Here is a 22,630-nt window from a genome sequence, read left to right as displayed (position 1 = left end):
GCAAAGAAAAGAAACAAGAATATTTACATGATAAGCAACAATCCTTAGAAAATAACATTCATGACCCTAAACTATTTTGGTCAGAACTGAAAAGTCTAAGCAAACATCAAAAGGCAAATAATATCAACATTAAGGATTGGTACATCTACTTTAAAGAATTATTTACTTTCACATATACTGATCAGAGCCCTGAAAATCAGTTCCAGGAGTCACAAGATAATACTCAGAATAAACAGATACTCAGTTTGCAAATGATATACTGGATTCCCCTATTACCAGAGATGAGATTTTAGAGAGCATACACCATCTTAAATGCAACAAATCACCAGGAATGGATCAGATTATTCCTGAGTTTTTTAAACATTCCTCAGATATCATTGTACCGTACCTTGAACTTATATTTAATATTATATTAGAAAATGGAACATTTCCAGATGCATGGACAATAGGGATAATTGTGCCAATACATAAACAAGGTGATCTAAATAATATAAACAATTACAGAGGTATTTCACTGCTAAGTATATTTAGTAAACTATTCACAAACATAATAAATAAAAGGTTAGTGTTTTGGGCAGATACCCTCAACAAAATCAATGAAGAACAAGCTGGATTTAGAGAGGGCTGTTCAACTATTGACAACATTTTTATCCTTCAAGTTTTGGTTAACAAATACCCCAGTGTCAAGGGTGGGAAACTTTATGTGCTCTTCGTTGACTTTGCCAAGGCATTTGACTCAGTGCAGAGACATAAACTATGGAACCTTTTAAGATCACATGGCCTCAGCTTTAAGATGAACAAACTATTAGGTAGCATTTACGAGAATATTAAGGTGTGTGTGCGAAACAATAATGAGATTTCAGAAACATTTAATAGTCAGTTAGGTGTAAGACAAGGATGCATCTTAAGCCCATTTCTCTTTACTTTTTTCATAAATGAACTGGCTGTACAAATAAATACCAACTGTTATTATGGTGTTCAGCTCCATCCAGATATTACACATATATTTTTTACTTTTATTTGCAGATGATATTGCTCTCTTTTTATCAACAATCAAAGGACTTCAGTGTCAAATTAATGAACTTGAAAGTTACTGCAATAAATGGAAGCTAACAGTAAACATGAGTAAAACAAACGTTTTGGTATTTAAGAATTGAGGTCATTCAGCAAGTAAAGAATATTGGTCCTTTAAAGGAAAAAAAAGAAACTACAGGATTTTATAAATATCTTGGTGTTTACTTCAGTAGAAACTTGTCATGGCATAAACATTTGTATCAAGCTGCTTTACAAGCAAGAAAGGTCTTTGTAAGTATCCATAAGAGTTTGACAGTTTTACAAACCATTTCTCATCAATCATTTTTTTTAAATATTTGATATAAAGATACTCCCCATTTAGTTGTATGGGGCAGAAGTCTGGGGTTTACAGCACTTTGATGCCATAGAAAAGATTCATTTACATGTTTGCCGAAAGTATCTAGGTGTAAAAATAAACACTTCCAGCTTGGTGGTGTATGAAGAATGTGGAAGATTCCCTCTCTATGTATATTCAAATATAAAAGTTATTAAATACTGGCTTTGACATGCCCTCATATAGATATGATGATAGTTTATGATAATAATGGGAAAAGAAACTGGGTTACAGGTGTTAGAGAATTACTTTTCAGTTGTGGCTTTGGTGATATTTGGCAAAACCAAAATGTGTATTCCCAATCAATGTTTATACTTTCATTAACCCACAGATTAAAGGATATTTATTAACAATCTTGGACTGCTTCATTGACAAAGCCTGAAGATTGCTCACATATAATTACCCTTCTACTGTACGCTTATGAAATGTACAATCTACACCGAGGTCTACAAACAAATATGATCTTACCTACCGAAGTTAATAACAAATGCAACATATTCGAGTTCAAAGTACATTCTCATGTTTAACTATCTTTGACTATTCCACATTTTACCGAAACAATTATGTGAAATAACTTTCACGTGATTTTGACAAAAAAGACGTGTTTTCTATAATGTCAGTATACCTCGCCAATATAGGTTTAGACGTTTTATCTCACTGGGCACAGATCAGATGGATTAGCAATGACGTCTTTAGTAATATGTTATATATAAAAAGAATATTCAATTTCATAGTCATTCATACCTGTTTGATATCATGATCGAAGAAGTCCTAAGGTTAACACCGTGTTTTCTATATGATCTCTGGAGACCTTGACATTGGCTGGATGTCACTCACAGTCTATTCTACTTATGTTACAAGCGCATGGTTGAGGAAAACAGTTTGGGCAACAAACTCTCTCAGATACAACCAAAGAAGCTCCGTTTCCCCTTTTACAAGAGGCCTCTGAAAGCCAACATAAGAATCCATGTTACAGTCAGATGGACGTGTGTTTACCGTCATGCAATTATTCCGATAGCTTGTACAATTTGTCAAAATTGGTTAGGCACTGATTTATACTTAAATTTAAATAAATACATTTCCATTATCATATTAATCTGAGCGGCAAAACACATTTCCACATTCATAGGATATATCGGCTAAAAAAATATCAATTGTAGTATTCCGACTATATCGTAAGTTTGTTTTTATGTATCATTCTCAAAAGGTGATGATACCAGGTATTCGAATGTGGTGATCATTTCCTGTCACACCGGTAGCACCCGTCACTAAAATATGCAAATGTAAGTCAGCAGTTCACCTGAAAAAACACGGGAACATGTCGTAAAGTCAAAATAGGGAATTTCATCAGACAACATATTTCTCACTGATGCGTCAAATTTGGAAATAAAGCTTTCGAAATCTTCTTGGAAAGAGTATACTCGATTGGATCCCTAGACACCAAAGACTTGAGCTGTATGGGATATCGCTCGACATATGCGGAGAGGTAGACTGTTGAAATCAAATTTTCTCGTTTTGATTTTGCCAATCAAAACGGAAATGTCGATGCATATAGAAACAGATCAGCAAGAAGGTGAACACAATTGATGCCCATGGGGATGACTACTTCTTACCTAAATGTCTTATGCCCAAATTTTCTCAAATAGATCTTATGACGAGGAAGACCAGCACCCGAACCTTTGAGGATAAATATGTAACTATCGCTATGGTCACCACTTTAGGTGACAAATTTCCCACGGATCAAGGAATCAAGTGGAATAATGCTGTTCAAAGTTGAAAATCAAATGCTTTGATGTAACTGACGTTATTTTTTTTTAGATTGCAAACATCCAGGCAAATCCTTTGAGTTTTGGGTTATCCACAGAGTTTTAACTCCACTTAGGCCAAATGCTTACTGTGAATATTAGGGAAAGCCCCTTACATGCTTACTGTGAATATTAGGGAAAGCCGCTTACATGATTGTATTAATGATTATGATTAATCTTTGTGACAGGGAGTTGGTGGTACAGTTGCTGGACCCAGTAATATCTCTCACTTTTCTGCGGATTGTTTATGAAGCTTGGGAATACAGTACAAAAGAGGATTAGACATGTTGTCAGGTTTTAGAGTCAAAAGTTGATAGTACTGATGCGTTTGGTTTGGTCAGATTTCGTTCTCAGTTAACATACTGGCCTTATGTAAGGCATTATTTGATGCCACATATACCATGTTATATTTTTAAACACATAATGTAGTCATGTTTCCATTATAATGGTAATGCTAACTGAGGCCTTGTAACCTACAAACGTTTGATGTAAGGCCACCATACTTGTGGAGTTTGTTTCTGGTTTGGCCAAACATATCAAAGCAATGTCAAGAACTATACCCTTTGAACAATTCAAGAACTGTAGGGTAACTCTAAAGTACCTTCGATCCCAATGGGCTATGCATGGGTGCTGGTTCAGATCAAAGGTCAAAGCGTTTTGCTGAGGAAAGAATACACAAACAATATTATTTTCCGTTTCCGCTCCCGTTTCCGAACACCCGGAAGTATAGGTCCATTTACAAAAAAGGAATTCGCTAGACATTCTGTATGTGCTGATAAATAATGTGTCGTGGTTCCTAATCGGTTGAGTGCAAAAGTATACTCTCAAATATATAAGTACAAGCCAAGCTGGAATAGTAAATGGACCATCCCTTACCTCTCTATTGAGTACATGGTGACGAATTGAAGGCACGCACACTAAAATATTCATGGATTTTTCTGAGTGGTTCTCAGATCATTCCATTTTCTGTATTCATTGATGATAAGGTTGTGAAAATAGATCTTGTGTCAATGAAACATGAGGACTTACATGACTGTATTTACAAAGGTTTATTCAAAGTTGATGAAGGACACCATTCTCCCTGATGTGAATAGAATGTATCCGAAGAACTGACAAAAGTGTCATGTTTTGGAAAAGATACCCCTTTTTTAGAATGTCGAGCAATTGATAATCAATTACATGATGATAGTTTGTGCTTTGTCCATTCCACTAGGAGTGCAATAGCAGCAAGTGCAATCCCTCCACAAACGATAAGGAGTCCTCCTTCGACTTCCCTCAGTGTGATGGGCTTCTGTTGTCTCTCTGTAACACAAGTCAGGTTCTCCTCTGGGTTCCACATCTTCCACAGCACATCGAGAACTCCACTCTCCCATAGGCTGGACATCCTAAAGACATTATGGCCAAATTTACATTTAGTTTGTGCAACACAAATATCAGAGAAATGGCGCATCCCACAGAAGGTACACGCAACAAATACCTTTTGTAATATTTCCAGTTGGGGATATATTATTTCAGAATTCTGATTGGCGGTCTTGTATTCTGTTAGCTTATGATTTGGTTTATTTGCATGAGAGTACGTTCACCTAAATAACGCTTGTGATGCGTGTACATTTTCAAGTTTCTGAATCTTCACAAAACTGTCAAAAAACGTGTTGTGGTTTGACATATAAGCATATTCGTCTCAGAATCCTTCAGTATGTGTCTATTCTTGAAATTTGAACTATGTATTATCCGTATTGAAGTTATAGTATATAATATGGTCAAACAAAATTATTTCTTCAATTAACGATTGCTTTGTATAGAACTAAAATGATACTGGATGATAAATGGAATATATCAAAATAAAACACATCAGTGATTTAAAACATCAACGCCAGGGAATAAGTGCTTCATTCTCGAATTATCCACCAAAACAGATATAGTACACTTTACATGTATACGACAGCCTCTGCGTTTCTGTGTTAGAGCGTCCACCCGGACAGCTGAAGGTCCTGGCTTCGATCCCCTGCAGCATCATACCAAAATACGTTAAAAGATGGTACTTGTTGTTACTATGCCTGGCGCTCGGCATTTAGAGGCTTAAACAAGGACTGGTCAGCTCGGAGTCAGTATACTGCGTCTGAATGGGTTTAAACATGTTAAACTGCGGTAGTGGGCTTGCATTAATTATAAAATTGGCATTGACACACAAACACATTCGTGCATGCACGTCGCTATATACGTGCAGTAATCGTTGACGCGACGTTAATCCCAAATTAACCTCAACTCCCCGCTACATGTATACATTAATATGTCGTATGTCAGCAGAATTGTTTCAGAAACCTCACGAGTCAAAGGTTCATAGTGTAATATATACATACATACACTCTATCGATGTCTTGTTTCAGAGGAAAATCCTTCGGGACAGCAAATGCTAAATGTTCCCAAGATAAACGCTCATTCAGATATGCAAGGCTGCAGTCCTCTCTGATATATCGTCTTGCAGAAAGTTCATAACAAATATACGCATATTTTCCCCTTTTAACTCTCTCTATATGCATGTCTTCGTCATTTGTGACCAACAGTGGGTCTTCCTCCTGAAATTTCTTCATCTTTCCCAATAGTCGCTGCACATCGGGTCTTTCTGAAGTCTAGGACAAAAAGATTGATAGAGCAATGCTTATTACCAATCAATATTTACTGTGTCATAAAATATGTATGAACATTTCTGCCTCATATTGTAACAAATAAGCAAGGCGTAATTTCAAATGTTAGACAGAGTTCTCAACTATTATGAATGATAGTGGAATATGTTCAAGATGATGAAAAAAGACCAACCTGCAGAATGCTGAATGATATGCCGCTTGCTATCATCCCGACATCATAATCACTATCCACTAGTTCATTCAAGTTAAGGAATGGTGGTTGACGGGTCTGTGCTGAGAGGGCAGCTATGAGGTTGGCGCAGTATGTGGACGTCATTATCACCACCAACAGCCACCACGACGCCAACAGTGCCTTTCCAGCGTTACCTCTTGGACGGACGCCCCTACCTGTAGCAGCTATAAATTCATGCATCAGTGTCTTCGTTTCCTGATAATTGACATTGTTTTTTCTAGGCCTGAAGATGTTGGAATTATATATGCGGAAACTCAACAACAAAAGTTTCTGTGACACCAATATTTTAGTGTATTTCTCAAACAAGTACAGTTTGGTTTTCAATATTGTAGTACATGTATGGAATCAAGTTACATTCCATGCAAAAGTTACCTTTAATGTAAGCCCCATGCATTTCACTACCCAAGAATGGGTATTAAAACATGTGCGTTAACGGGGTTCCAAACGCATTGTTTAGCATCGTGCTGACAACAACCACTCAGAAAAACATTCAACATTACGACATGCCACGCCTGGCCAGTGGTATGCTTGAAGCAGGATCGAGTCAACGTGATGTTGCAAGACAATTTAACGTCAACAGAAACACCATTTGGTGTTTATGACAACAGACGAATGCAGTCAGCGACCATCCTGGGACTGGCAGGCCACGCGTAACCAATAATCGACAAGACAACTGGATTCGAACAACACACCTACGGAATCGATTCCAGCCAGCAACAGTGACTTCGACGAATATCTTCATAAACCGTACGTCGTCGCCTCAGATGTGCAGGGTTTGTCGCCAGAAGACCCGCCAGACGTCCCATTTTGACAGGAAAGCAGGGGCGGCAGCGTTATGGTATGGGGTGGGATAACAGCAAGACCTTTCAACATGACAAAGCCCGACCTCATATTGCTCGACTTGTTCAGGATTCTCTTCAACAAAACAACGTGAATGTCATCCCCTGGCCGGCTCGCTCCCCTGATCTCTCACCAATCGAGCACATGTGGGATGAAATGGATCGGCGCCTTCGACGTCAACCACGTGTTCCACAGACACTCCAGGAACTTCGAAACATGTTCCAGCAGATATGGACAGATATCCCACAGGACTTTGTGCGACGCCTGGTCCATTAATGAGACGAAGATGTTTTGCTTGCATCGCAACCAGAGGTGTACACACACGCTATTGATTTATAAATTGACATTTTGGCATGTTCATGTTTTTTTTTTATGAAATCACGCATTTTCGGAAGTCAGTATGGCAAATTAAACCATTTGAACACTTAAATGAGTCTTTTATCGGTTGCAAACCGAAATTGTTTCAGATTTGGTAAAAAACATAACTTAGCAATAAACTTATTCAATGTCACAGGAACTTTTGTTGTTCAGTATATATATAGTTACCTTACGACATGACCTTATGTTTCTCATCCTTTTTTTTTTTTTTATTATTCCACTTTTTTTGTCGTACAGCATTTCATACATATTAATGTTCATACAGCGATTCTTAAAACAGCAACAGAATCATACATCATGGGGGCGTATGAACTCAGATAATTCAGTATTTTTGTTGATATGGTTACAAAAATAGTTTGTGGCAACTGGACCAAAACTTCACAAACTTGTTGTAGTTACAGTTAGAGTAAGCTATCGCTTTAGTTATAAAGTAGTAATTTGCCAACTCTCTCTGGATCAACTCGAAAGACAACTTCTTTTTTTAAGATAAAATTTGAATATAGTATCTTTAACGACAAGGCATATAGCATTTAATGGATCATTTCCTTTAAATGGAAAGCCCAGTAAAACGTTTCTCATCTTAAAGAAAATCCTAATTGTATTATTTGCAATATCATTTTTCTATTGTATTAATGATCCTGCTTCTAAGCTTATGTAAAACTTTGAAACCTATGATTGTGGGTTCGAATTCCGGTTCGCCCCGATTATGTTTCTAGGTTTGTCAGCACCATACCCGTGCTCGTGGGTTTCGCCTAAGTGGTAAACGTCTGAGACCTGCATCACTTCGGGCTTTCCTCCCACATTAAGCTGACACGCCGTGATATAACTGGACTACTGTTAAAAGCGGCGTTAAGCCCAACTAATTGATACACTGGGTGAAAAAACGACAAACCTTGTTTGAATAAAGAACCAACGATGTCCCATCCTATCCCCAGACATCGACGCACACGGCTGGCCTTCCTTGTCTTCTGTCTGTTCCCACTGTTTGGCTTGACACTCTCGAGAAGGAGCATTATGACAGGGAGAATCAGGACGACACTGAGATACACAACGTTAACAATGGGACTTAATGGACGTGTCAGGAGAAAGAATGACTTCTCCGTGCCGGTGGGCTCCTTGTACAGTATCACTAGGGCATCAGTTTTAATCATAGGGAATATGTAGTCCAGTACCTTTGCACGCCCTTCATGAACTGTCAAATCACTTGCCACCATGTCGACCTCCTTTAACAAATGTAGAATCAACATATTTTATATGGTAACCTTCATACAGACAGACCGCCTCCGTGGCCTAGTGGTAGAGCGTCCGCCCGGAGAGCGGAAGGTCTTGGGTTCGATCCCCGGCCGCGTCATACCAAAAGACGTTAAAAGATGGTACTTGTTGCTACCCTGTCTGGCGCTCGGCATTAAGGGGATAAAACAAGGACTGGTCGGCTTGGAGTCAGTATACTGTGTCTGAGCGGGGTATTCATGTTAAACTGCGGCATGGTATCTCAGTGAGCAAGCACTATAAATCGGCATCAGGCCGGACTAGAACAAGCAGACACACAAACACAGACACGTGCATGCACGTCGCTATATAAGTGCGATAATCTTGGACGCGACGTTAAACCCAATTTCACCTCACCCCACCTCAAACAGACACTCTCTCACATGACACCACCTTTGCTGTGTAGAGTCTCTTCGTTCAAGTCGTGTCAAGAGTCGTTTCACGCTCCTGGAGGATTCGAACCTCAGATTACGGCAAGCATGGGTTGCTGAAGACCTATTCTATCCCGGAATCTTCACGGGTTCGTCATGAGTATGATGATCTGCCAATCCGGTTACGTGAGTGAGAAAACAATAGTAAGCCAAAGTGATAGGTCTTTATAGAACACTAGCAAGGCGTATTCAGTTTTTATTCATGCTGCCCACCAAGGGGTCATTGGAAGCCAGAGTTGTGTCCCTTAACTGCCAGGATCCGCTGGGCGTGTACTCGAATGCAGGTACCGTGTCAGAACCATACCCGTGCTTGTATGCTAAAGGATTATGACATGCGTAACTTCAGTATTTTCGCCCACTGTAAGCTCATACGTTACATGTGGAGTACTGTTCAAGGCAGAGTTAAATATTAACATACTCGCTCATTTTCATATTTCAATACTCAGTGTATGTCAGTGTAGTTTCCAGTTTGTGAATTTAAAAAAATGAACAGGTGGCCATGCGTTCTTTAATACCACAAAACTCGAGCACTGCGCACGCTTGAGTACATGATTGGTCAGGGGGGCACGGGTGGCCCAGTCGTCTAAGGCGCCGCGATTCGCTGTGCAGAGTTGCGTCCCTTGGGCACGACAGAAACCTATGGTTGTGGGTTCGAATCCCGGTTCGCCCTGATTATGTTTCTAGGTTTGTCAGCACCATACTCGTGCTCGTGGGTTTCACCGAAGTGGTAAACGTCTGAGACCTGCATCACTTCGGGCTTTCCTCCAACATTAAGCTGACACGCCATGATATAACTGGAATAATGTTAAAAGCGGCGTTTAAGCCAACTCACTCACTCACAATTGATTGGTCAGAGTGCGCTGGCTTTCAGCTCGAAGGTTTGCGCGTGTCAGCATATTTCAAATCATAGATGCATAAAAGGGTGTTTCATGTGTCTTTGTATTCACAAAGAGTGAGGGAGTGAGTTAAAATTTAACGTCGCATCGGCATTATTTCAACCATATAGCGACGAGACCAAGTTAATATATATACAATTGAGTAATTTATGCAAAGTAATATCTAAAAGCAATTTATGAAACATATTCCTGAAACAGTTGAGTATAACAATATCATGTATACAGTTTTAAAACATATATAGGCCACCAGTAACCAAAGCTAGGCCACGTCGCTGGGGATCGTGGGGACTTACAGTACTTCTGCTTCCTGCATGATAACCCAGCAGGATTTACGTCATCACTTTAGCCACTGGTGGTTGCGCGCAATACTAGCCAATATTATCGATTATGATAGGATTACGTGTCGCATAGGGGGACAATAATTTTACGATACTTTAACCCCCTGGACAGAGCCTTCAATAAAGTCAGTTGATTATGATATCACACCAGATTTAAAACCAAGTATTTAATTATTCACATACATATTTAAAATATCTTATACAGACCAATTTCTTTTAAATTGCTGATGATAAGATGTCCGCTGACACGGGATAAGAGATCTTTCAGATTTACGCTTTGATGATGTGAATCCCTTTGAATTAGTTTTTTTGGTTTGGTTTGTTGTTTAACGCCGCACTCAGCAATATTCCAGCTATATGACAAGGTCTGTAAATAATCGAGCCTGGACCAGACAATCCAGTGATTAATATCATGAGCATCGATCCACGCAATTGGGATCGATGACATGCATCAACCAAGTCAGCGAGCCTGACCACCCGATCCCGTCAGTCGCCTTTTACGACAAGCACAGTCACCTTTTACGGCAAGCATGGATTTCTGAAGACCTACCCCGGAATCTTCACGGGTCCTTTGAAGTGCAAAGTCCACACAGTCAGTATTCACAAAGAAGCTTATGAAACGTATCTTGGGGAATAGGCGAAGAATAAATTAGTCAATGTCATATCCTTATTAATTGGAAATTTCCCTTGAGGAATATCTGCAAATTACGTGTACAATATCAATATCATTAACAAGAATCATATACTATCGCTATTAATTAGTAGCTGGCATCACCTTAGAGTTTTGATAATTGAATAGATATTAAAGATTTTGTTTAGGTGTTAATTTGATGGATACTCCTCACCCTTCTGTGGAGCTGTCCAACGAGCCCATTCCACTTCCTGTTTTCTATGAAACCCCAGGTCATGTCTGCTGGCTCTGTCACGTGGAAGCTAGACACAGAAAGTAAGAAACGGCAGGATCAAATAGTTTGTTTGTTTGTTTAACGCCGCACTCAGCAATATTCCAGCTATATGACGGCGGTCTGTAAATAATCGAGTCTGGACAAGGCAATCCAGTGATTGACATCATGAACATCGATCCACGCAATTGGGATTGATGACATGCTTCAACCAATGCATAATTATGTTGACTTGAGTAGAAATGTAAATATACGAAAACAACACGTCAGCATGAAAGGAATGCTAGTAATGATTTGTTTGTTACGTTTGTTTGGTTGTTGTTTAACGCCGCAATATTCCAGCTATATGACGGCGGTCTGTAAATAATCGAGTCTAAGACCAGACAATCCATTGACTGGTGTAATTAGCATCGATCCACGCAATTGGGATCCATGACATGCATCAACCATGTCACCGAGCTTGACAACCCAATCCCGTTAGTCGCCTCTTACGACACGCATAGTCACCTGTTACGGCAAGCATGGGTTGCTGAAGACCTATTCTACCCCGGATCTTCACGGGGCAGGATAGAATGTTTGAGGCACAAATATGCCACCGGTGGCAATATATGCTGATGATAAAGTCGTAATTGTACACTCAGCTTTTAGCAGATATTTCGTTTAATTATGGATGTGTTGTGTGTCTTTTACTTATATCAGAATGAGCTACACTAAAGAGAGCATTATGAACTTCCCAGCGCTGTATCTTGACTTTTGATAAGTTTACCCCGCAGTGACATTAGCACATTTACAAACCAAACGTCTTTTCCACAGTTACAACAGTAATTGATATCGTAGGCTTGTTCCTTTCCTCATAACATATATCAATAACAGTCCATTTTAAAGGCGAGCTCCTTACCTGAAATTAAGCTTCCTTCCAATCGCCTCCAGAATATCCATGCAGTAACCAGTAAAAGTGGCAGTCCCGTTAACAATGTCTTTATAGACATAAAACGGAGTCTGTAAGATATTTAAACATTTAAAGGATAAATACCATTTTCAGAGAAAAAAATGTAATGCGATTAAGAAATATTATTTTACCCATTTTACAAAAATACGGACACATTAAACGTTTAAAGAACACGCATTTGAGAAAACGATTATTGATACGGCTTTATATCTCTCTATATATATTACAGAGAGTATACTATGCCTTCGATTCAACCAGAATGTCGCCTTTAAACAGATCAATGTCATTATGCATTACTTGGTAATGTTATCTAACTTGCAAAGATACCAGCATGTGCAACTGGATAGGGTACAGTCAATTACCCCAAGTATAGACACGACGACCTGTCTTCCGTTGTAGCCATACGCTGTGTTGGGGAAGATACACGCCTCCTTGTAGGACGCCCCGCAGTCCGATACCGCCGTGAACAACGACGTTTGGTGATGGTGTCGTAGGGTCAACAGCCATGATGCGGTCAACTTTGCTTCACAGTTGTGGTACTAACATGGAGAACAGAAGGTGATAAAAACATCATTTTGTGAAAGCCTTGGATACCATCAATAAAATAAAAAACATCCACTCGAAAGCGAAGATTTCAAGACGATGTTTGTTCTTGACAGCATTGGAATACAGATATCTAAATAAGTAAATGAATTACTGCAAATGGTATTCGCATACCTAGTGATTTGGGTTTTTCGACAATTTCAGCAATATTCCAGCAAAATTACGACAGAGAAACACCAAAAATTGGCTTCACAAGTTGTACTTATTTGGAAATCGAACCTGGATCTTTGTCGCAACGAGACAACACTTTAACGACTAGATACCCAATCTCCCGTTAATGAAAACAAAAACGGCACAACATATCTGAAACTTATGTGATCGCCAAGGTCACCTTTATGACAAGCGATTTCTAGACAACATTGAACATTTGTGAGAAACAACTCTCCTATGTAGGTACCGTTAATTTGTCCGTTAAAATTGCTGCAACGTTTTCCAACTGTGTGATATTGAGCTGCTTCAGATCGTCCCCCGTTGTCAGAAGAAGCCACTGGGAGTGATGACGGAAGTCTGTGGTCCGGTTTGACCCCTCATCGAACATATCCACCTACATGTAATGTAAAAATTTAACTGTGTCCGCAAGTGCCCACCCGTGAAGATTCCGGGGTAGAATAGGTCTTCATCAACCCATGCTTGCCGTAAAAGGTGACTACGCTGGTCGTTAAAGGCGACTAACGGGATTGGGTGGTCAGGCTCGCTGACTTGGTTGATGCACGTCATCGATCCAAAGTGCGTGCATCGATTCTCATGATATTAATCATTAATCACTGGATTGTCTGGTCCAGACTCCATTATTTACAGACCGCCGTCATATAGCTGGAATATTGCTGAGTGTAGCGTTAAACAACAAACCAAACAACCAATCGCAAGTGCCCACACAATACACTCACCCGCACGCACGCATGCACGCACACACACACGCACGCACGCACGCACGCACGCACACACACGCACTAAGACGTGGCAGATTATATGTCATTGTCCCCGGCGTCGTGAGACATTGATCGTGAAATAATGCATTAAATTGCTTGGATCAGTTTCGATTATTTACAGGACGCCGGAATATTTACAGGACAAGGGAATATTTACAGGACGCCGGAATATTTACAGGACGCCGGAATATTTACAGGACGCCGGAATATTTACAGGACAAGGGAATATTTACAGGACGCCGGAATATTTACAGGACAAGGGAATATTTACAGGACAAGGGAATATTTACAGGACAAGGGAATATTGCTAACTGGAACATAAAACATCCAGCCATCAAACAAATATGCATTCATCAAATGTCGTTAAGATCAACCAGTAATGCATAATGACGTTGACTTGAGTAGAAATGTAAATATACGAAAACAACACGTCAGCATGAAAGGAATGCTAGTAATGATTTGTTTGTTACGTTTGTTTGGTTGTTGTTTAACGCCGCAATATTCCAGCTATATGACGGCGGTCTGTAAAAAATCGAGTCTAAGACCAGACAATCCACTGACTTGTGTAATGAGCATCGATCCACGCAATTGGGATCCATGACATGCATCAACCAAGTCAGCGAGCCTGACCACCCAACCCCGTTAGTCGCCTTTAACGACAAGCATAGTCGCCTTTTACTGAAAGTATGGGTTGCTGAAGACCCGTTCTACCTTATGTTACTCACAACAAATGAAGACAACATTTTATTTCAGCTCTTTATCATTAAAAAAACAACAACTTAGAAATTCCAAACCCAATATAAACTGAAGCGCTCTGTCAAAATATGTCAAATATTATCCAATCATTTGTACAATTGGCCTCTTGGGCATATTATACGAAATAAATTCTGTTCTGTTCTACCCCGGATCTTCACGGGTCACCAGCAATGAACATTTTGACAGAGTTGCGTCCCTTAGGCACGCCAGAATCATATGATCGGTCGGAATCACAGATTGGCCTGCCTGTGTTTGTTTTAGCTCCATACAGTGCTCGTTGGAAAAGTTAAGTTGAAAGTGGTAAACGTAAGACCTGCATCACCTCTGGTGTCATCACTGATTCATTAATTTTTCTTTTCTGACGTTAACGTTATATTTGTTTAGCACGGTGTATAGAACCATCAGTATAACAAGCCATGAGACAATAGGCGATACAGAGAGGGTATTATACGACCGATAGTTAGGGTAATACATGAATTCTTACACGGGTTTCGTGAGATCAGTATGAGTGAGTGAGTGAGTGAGTGAGTTAGTGAGTTGGGCGTAACGCCGCTTTTAATAGTATTCCTGTAACATCGCGGCATGTCAGCTTAATGTGGGAGGAAAGCCCGAAGTGATGCAGGTCTCAGACGTTTACCACTTCGGTGAAACCCACGAGCACGGGTATGGTGCTGACAAACCTAGAAACATAATCGGGGCGAACCGGGATTCGAACCCACAATCATAGGTTTCTGTCGTGCCCAAGGGACGCAACTCTGCACAGCGAATCGCAGCGCCTTAGACGACTGGGCCACCCGTGCCCCCTAATGTGGGCTTTCCTCCCACATTAAGCTGACACGCCGTGATATCACTTGAAAACTGTTAAAAGCGGCGTTAAACCCAACTCACTCACAAAATGTTAAACTATCATATAAGAAATACACGACTGTTTAACGTTCAATAAAACACTATGTGGACACATGGTTTATTATCACTGTTGTGTTTTACTTTACGATAAACAACTCCCACTCGTGGTTTATTTCTAAAGTACAAGGCACACACCTGTGACATGAGCCGGGCAAGACGTCTCCTGCTGACTGTGACGACGACTTTCATGTCTGGAAATAAAGCCCTGTTCACCTCTTGAAGCGTTGCGTGTATGTTGAGCTTACTGATGTCATACATTAAACCCTTAATGCCGTGGACCATGTCAATACCTGAAATAGAAAACAGATAACTATTGTGTTTTTAGTCTCCTTTGTCAGCTTTTCACCTGTCGGTATAACTGTTTTATGACGACGGTTTGGGAATAAGCCTTGACAAGATACAACAGTGCTTGATCATCAAAAAAACTCGCAGTCGGATACGACTGGCTGCGCACATTCCTGCCTTTTAACTCATAGACAAAGATTCTTTAGCTTATGCCTATGGGGGGCGTTCAATAGGTTTTGCAGCTTCAATATAAGACCAATTCGCAGAATATCTGTTGCACTTTTATTTTTCAATATAATCTCCATTCACCCCAATACACTTATTCCACTTGTCCTTCAAGCTTTTAATATCACTTTTATAGAAATCCGCAGATTGACCCTCTAACCAAGCATCTGTGGCAGCCTTTATGTCCTCGTCATCCCGGAAGCGTAGGGCAGATTTCATTTGCCGGAACAGGAAATAGTCACTAGGGGCTAAGTCTGGGCTGTACAGTTAAATCATCCACACTACAAAGGCGGGTCAGAAGGTCAATCTGCGGATTTCTATAAAAGTGGTATTAAAAGCTTGAAGGACAAATGAAATAAGTGTATTGAGGTGAATGGAGATTATATTGAAAAATAAAAGTGCAAAAGATATTCTGCGACTTGGTCTTATATTGAAGCTGCAAAACGTATTGAACGCCCCTCGTAGTTTGAACCTAATCTCATTATACTAGATCTTGTACTCTTATACGATTTTTCTATCCGTCACCATCTGACAAACCACCACAGGTTACACCAGGTGAACCCTTAGCGAATATTGAACGCCCAATCAAAACGAAGGATATGTGGGTTCTTGAGCCAATCCGATGTCACCTTCCCAAAACGCCTTGGCTTCATATCTTGACCACATCTTTTCTATATAGAACACAAATATTCTCTCGACAGTACATTCTTACGGGTGTTGGTGTTGTGGCACACAGAAACGACAGGGGGTGAAATAGCACACAATAGTGTGGCTGTTATTATTCTACATTAGGAACTGTCCGTTCACGTGAGATTTTGGGCGGTCGGGTAGCCTAGTGGTTAAAGCGTTCGCTCATCACGCCGAAAACCCGGGTTCGATTCCCAACATGGGTACAATGTGTGAAGCCCATTTCTGGTGTCCCCCGCCTTGATATTGCTGGATTATTGCTAAAAGCAGCGTAAAACCATACTCACTCACTCACGTGAGATTTGCTGTTCCGAATCTTTCGCATGTTCGTTCTGAGAATTCTGTAATTTTTACGCTGATTGGCTGATTACAAGTTCACCTAACGTGTCTGGTCTAATTTTAAGGAAATTTACAATATTTTGAAAAATCACACACTCGTTCGCCCAATTGATTTTACAACAAAGTAGAATCGAATTGGCTTCAACAAAACGTTAAAAGTTCTGTCTGAATTTCAAGGATATTTAATGCTATTTCATGACTACAGCTGCCCATAATATAAACATGGTGATTATTTACCGGCTTCTCCGTCATGAAGGTAAACAACTGTTGACCATTGTAAGTCAAGCAGTATTCCTGCAATGGTGGACGTCAAATATAGCCGATCGTGTACGGTCTGGTTCGTAATATTCCAGCATGATGACTGACCTGGTTAGAAATAATTTCAAACAGTCGCATTTATATCACAATTATAATGGTGTCAAACCTGAAATAAACGTTAATGGCTTTCTGGTTCGTTTATCGCTTGACAATTCAAATGTCCATCTTAGTATTTGAAGGACGGAATGTTCGAAAGTTAATGCCTCAGTCACATACACACGGTCGCCGGACGATGTCATAAATTTTTTGCACACATCTTTGACACATCGGTGCAGTAGTCACGAAACCAAAGATGATCGGTAGATACCCCTCCAGCCATCGGAGGGTGTCCGAAGGATTTTGGAAAAAATGGTACTAGGCTTATACCGTCCAGTGACTGACCGGTCATCTGACGTGAATCGGCTGGTAATCTCCCGATACCCGGACGGTGCCTGTCCGATGTAAACCAAATTGTGCGGTGCTCATCTGCCCGTTTCCTGTTCGCTATAAAAGGAGCCCGCTCAGTGCCCGGCCGTTCATAGTTCGTGGTCGCCGTCGAAATTGCTGCAAGAACTGTATCACATTTCAGTTGATTTTGTAAATTTGCGGAGTCTGAAACTTCAGAGATGAAGAGTAGAAAGGCAAAGGGAGCTTCGGGCTCCAGCGTACTGCATACGGAGCCAGGCCAGTCTCAGTGTGTGTGGAGGGAGAGTCATAATGAAGACATTCTGCTCGATGCTTGCCCGGACTCCTGTTGGTCACCTTACGACTTTGCTTAATCGCCCGGTCACCGGAGAGGAACAGGAGTATTGACCGATTCCCGGCAGATGATCTTTCGGCTATCCTCCGGTGACCATACCACACCCGCGGACTGCAACATTTGTCCGATTCCCTCGAGGTCTGGCAGGTGCCTGGAGGGTCACTGGTAGGCTGCCGGAAGATGTGTCACAGATCCATCACCGATGGGGGTGTGGACCACCGGTTGCCGCAAGAAAGTAACGCCGAGTTAATTTCTTCTGATGTGTCCACCGGGGTGTTCCCGATGGTCAATGCTCACAGATGATCGTCCGGCACCCCGTGGGGTATCTCTCAATTTTGCCGATTTTCAGACTTTTCAAGCATCGTAAACTAATCTTTCCCGGCATCGGTGGTTATGTGACTCAGGCATTAACAGCAGCTCTTACGTCTTACCCTCTGTATTAATTAAGAAAAAGATGGAAACCTCGAAAGATCAACTTCCCAACCCTTGTTTCGAAACACGAAAGCCCCAAACCTTGAACGTGCATACATGTTTAGCGTACTTACGGCTTAACAACAAAGCCTTTTACTAAATTACCAAAGCCGTTTTCTCTCTCATATCGCTGTGATCATTTTGGTTCTCATTTGCGGCACAACCACTACATGTTGACCCAGCTATCCATGACGTTTAGTCACTGTCTACCAAAGTTCCAACTTACCTATTAGCAGTTGTACTGACTTCTGTGGAAACACAATGATAGCCAGCAGATGAAAGACAACTGCAAATGTTTCCATTGGGATGATTTGAGACAAGTTGAATTCGAGACTGTATTTCTACGTAGTGATTCCTGATGGTAAGGCGGTTATTATAGAAACCTGTCTATTAAATCCGTGTCTTGTCTTTGTACTGTTTGGACAATCGTCGTCAAAATATAAATAGTTTGTATTGATTAGTTGAGAATACCATGTGAGTGCTGTACATATTTCCCAAGGGCACGATAAGATTGTCTGAAGACACTTTTTCAAGCACCGAATACAAATGTTCTAGTGATGTTATTATTGATGTTGCCAAGCATACAGAGCTGACAAGATGCCTTATGGTATTAATGTCAACACCATCCATGAAAGATGCGGACTGGCGATGAACTTGTGATAATACACATGGCAATTAAGCTGCATCGACCTTATCTACAAGTCATCATGGTACGTTCAAGTACAAATCAGCAACAGTATCGGTTAGTATTGAAATATGTGTTTAGAGTGTAAACGCTTCATAGACGATCAACGTATCAGAACACAACGTAACACGTTACTCCATCAATACAAAGGCAGAGCTTATCTCTGTTCCTCTGGTAGATCTGCTCATTATCCAGCGAGTAAAAGCTGTTATACTGGGCAAACCCTGGTCTTGAATCACCACATTTCTTAAAACCTTATCGATTTTTGAATGTATAGTATACTGGTAAACGTTATCAGTCGTTATTACCATAGTATTAGTTTGTTTGGTTGTTTACCGTTGGGCGCCACAGTCAGCACTAATCCAGCTATGCAACCGTGACGTGAAGATAATCCAGGCAAGCCCGTGGTAAAGTGAGTGAGTATGGTTTTACGCCGCTTTTAGCGATAATTCAGCAATCACGGCGGGGGACACAACAAATGGGCTTCACACATTGTACCCATGTTGAGAACGCTTTAACCGGCCACCCCAAACACCCCAGCCCCTCACCCCCCTGGTAGATGAGATGAGCCGTAGGATCCCATTGCATGCCATGAACCGAGCCACAGGAATGTCAACTTCTTTATTATGAGGAACACAATGTTTCGATGTATTTGCTTACTTCTTCATCAGGTGAATGAATACTATGAGCCAGACAGCATATATATGTACATGTAAGAACAACAAAAGCAATAAGATAACAAAATGTAGAAACTTAACAAGGGAAGCCAACTCATGGGTGCTTAGCAATAGACAATGGAAGCCAACACTTTACAGTAATTGTCTTCCATTGTCAGGTTAGAATGGGTATGCTTCTACCGAATGTACAAATCGTCAAATCGCCGTGGAAAATTCTTTTTCACACTAAGTATCATACAAAAATCTGTACGAGGAAAAAAATGCATATAGGTCTTGAAAGTATCACTTGTTACATTAAAAATACATATATAGCCTTAAAACGTTGGGGATTGTGAACTATAAATGTTAATACCTAGCTTTAGAACAAAGATAAGTGTTGACGACAAACATCCTTTGCAACAACGTTTTATGTCAGTAAAACTTAATACCAAAACACATCCTACAGTTTGGACGTGCCTCACGCAGTAGCGTTACAAACGTGCGTGAAGTGTTCTTCTAATTTTGACGCTTTCAAGGAACATCGATTAAACTCCGCGGACAATTATTTATGTCAATCTTATTGATTTTGCTCATCATAAGTTTAGATTTACATGATTTCATTCACTGTTTGGCCAATACGTTCAAACAAGTAGCAACAAACCCAAAATGTCGATCGACCCAGGTCAAAGACAAGTGTACAAGATCGATTGATTTGAAACCACGCTCGAGGAAATCGCGTTCAAACGGCGGATCAAATTGTTGCAAACTTTCATTAGGTTACTGGAGTACGAGTGATGGGTCGGACGATTAGAAATCGTTTACAAATCGACAACATACTGACACCCCTACGTTTGCAAGGCGTGTGGGTCAACGTTTATCAGGACAACACCCTGCTAACCGTACAAGGCTCATCTTCAGCAGGACAACATCCACAGAATGCCATGGGCCATGATAGGGGAGACGTGTCCGTCATCGCCCTAGGCCGTGGACCACGTTGGAAGAGCTTGGCCCGGCGCTGCAAGAGGTGTGTGAAAGACTCAAATCGTCAATGGGAGACTCATAAGCAGGATGCCTCGCCGAGTGAATGAATGTTTGACAAATCATGGCGGTATTATGCATTGCAGATCCAATAACGTCATCTTTCAAATTGAAATTTCCCATCTTGCTCCAATCATCCTTCAAATTCATCGCAGTCATTAAATCTACTTCACTACCGGCTGTAATGTGTTCCCAATTTGTTTATTATTATGGTACAACTTTTAATAAAAACAATATATTTTACAGTTTAAGAAATTTAAGTTATTTCAAAGTATCCCCTACATATTTTTAAAGAGTACATGTCAGAATTCAAGGCTTAGAAAACCTCATTATGATTTCAAACAATTGAACAGTGCAAATTTCATCCAAAGAGAGATTATGCCTTATTTCGAAACAAACAAATATTTAGACATCACATGGGACAACTAATAATAATACAATGTAGCACACAAAATGCACCCTATTCTACGGTAGAGTAGCTCCCCCATTGTGTATGGGAGGTTTATTTCTAGGTTATCATTATTTGGTTCTTTGGTGGTTTTGTTCTCTGTTTTAAGTTTATCTTGAAATTTGTGGCTAAAGTTGCTGTTACTGCTTACGGACGAAAAGTGGTTGGCGTGGTTATTTGCCTTTTCGGCGGGATTTGTTGAGTTGTTTCTGTTAGGTTTTTTTATGACGTTTTAAGCCTCTAATGGCGTGGATTTTGCGCCAAACTGTTGTGGCGTCTGTACGGTTATTTATTTCTTCACAGATTTTTTTCCAGTCTCTAGTTTTAGCAGTTTTGATTAGACTTTAAACTTGGTGGTTTAGTTCGTGAGCTATTTTTAGATATTTATAGGCGTGTTTGGCTTTATTGAAGGCTGATTTACGTTTTCGTCTAGTTTGTTCTATTTCTTCGTTCCACCAGGGTACCGTAGGTTTGCCTGTTTTGATTGTTTTAAATGGGATGGAGGTTTTGGCTGCTTTTATTATGTAGTCTGTTAGGTTTGGGCAGTAGATTTCTTGATCATTATTTTCTAGTTCTTTTAAGTTAGCCTGATTGCAGATTTCTTGAAATTGGTCCCAGTTAGCTTGGTTATAACGGAATTTTGGTTCTTGATTTTCTGTTTGGACTGGTACGTTTGTATTTCCTATAGTTATGTTTATGCGGAAGGGGTCACTACCTAGTAGGACATCGTGTACTTCCCATTGAGTACTTTGTGCTAGATCTGCGGTGCATATAGTTAGGTCGATAGCCGACATTTTTTGGTTAATCTTATCGTACCTTGTGAGTTGGTTGTTATTTAGGAGTACTAGGTCGTTTTGTTCTATCCATTCGGAAATTAGTTTGCCATGATTATCTATTTTGTCATCTATGCTCCAGGTAGAATGATGAGCGTTGAAGTCTTCTAGGAATATATTGGATTTGTTGCTTATTTGGAGTAGCATATTTAGATCCTCATGGATCAGGATGGACTAATGCAATATTCTGAGTTTGCTTTGATTTTGGTGACGTTTAATTTTTTTAAAGAAATTTTTATTTACTTTTAATTAGTGTTGATACCAACATTTTGTGTTGTCCGGAAGATGAAATCCACATGTCCATGCTGAAATAGTCTGAAATGGATCTGTTCCTTTATTTACACATCATCTTTCATAGGAATATTTCATTACAAAATCTGATTTACATCGTACCAGCTGTATCAGTTTTGAAACCTTATTACAAAACAAACCTACTTTTCAATCATAGTGCCACTTATTTGGTTGAATACTGTAATGTTGATAGCAAACAGGTACATTGCAAATGAAGACTAAATTCTTAATGTGATGTAACTGCTCAATGTGTGATACCAAACATTTAGAAATCAAAATAATGAATGTGATCCAGTTACCATGGTTACGTATTATATATGTAATCAAG

General features: G+C 40.1%; 2 protein-coding genes across 2 annotated transcripts; both read right to left on the bottom strand.

Annotated features, from left to right (window-relative positions):
* Positions 1-4,167: 4,167 nt before the first annotated feature.
* LOC139444083 (glutamate receptor ionotropic, kainate 5-like) lies at positions 4,168-6,270 on the bottom strand. Its single transcript, XM_071224992.1, has 3 exons — positions 6,031-6,270; positions 5,578-5,843; positions 4,168-4,598 (listed from the first exon to the last, which is right to left on the bottom strand). Exons 1-3 carry the CDS (start codon positions 6,268-6,270, stop codon positions 4,385-4,387), a joined length of 720 nt encoding a protein of 239 aa, XP_071081093.1. The 3' UTR covers positions 4,168-4,384.
* A 1,288-nt stretch (positions 6,271-7,558) lies between these two features.
* LOC139442307 (uncharacterized) lies at positions 7,559-17,163 on the bottom strand. The gene is made up of 8 exons (XM_071223098.1): positions 17,061-17,163; positions 15,423-15,577; positions 13,094-13,240; positions 12,456-12,632; positions 12,043-12,143; positions 11,088-11,175; positions 8,201-8,531; positions 7,559-7,578 (listed from the first exon to the last, which is right to left on the bottom strand). Exons 2-8 carry the CDS (start codon positions 15,567-15,569, stop codon positions 7,559-7,561), a joined length of 1,011 nt encoding a protein of 336 aa, XP_071079199.1. The 5' UTR covers positions 15,570-15,577; positions 17,061-17,163.
* Between the last annotated feature and the right edge of the window lie 5,467 nt (positions 17,164-22,630).

The sequence above is a fragment of the Haliotis cracherodii genome, unplaced genomic scaffold, assembly GCF_022045235.1.
Source record: "Haliotis cracherodii isolate W230 unplaced genomic scaffold, xgHalCrac1.p SCAF_5, whole genome shotgun sequence".
Classification (NCBI taxonomy): Eukaryota; Metazoa; Mollusca; class Gastropoda; order Lepetellida; family Haliotidae; genus Haliotis; species Haliotis cracherodii.
Note: the sequence above shows the minus strand (reverse complement) of the source record. Positions and strands in the feature narration are given on the sequence as shown.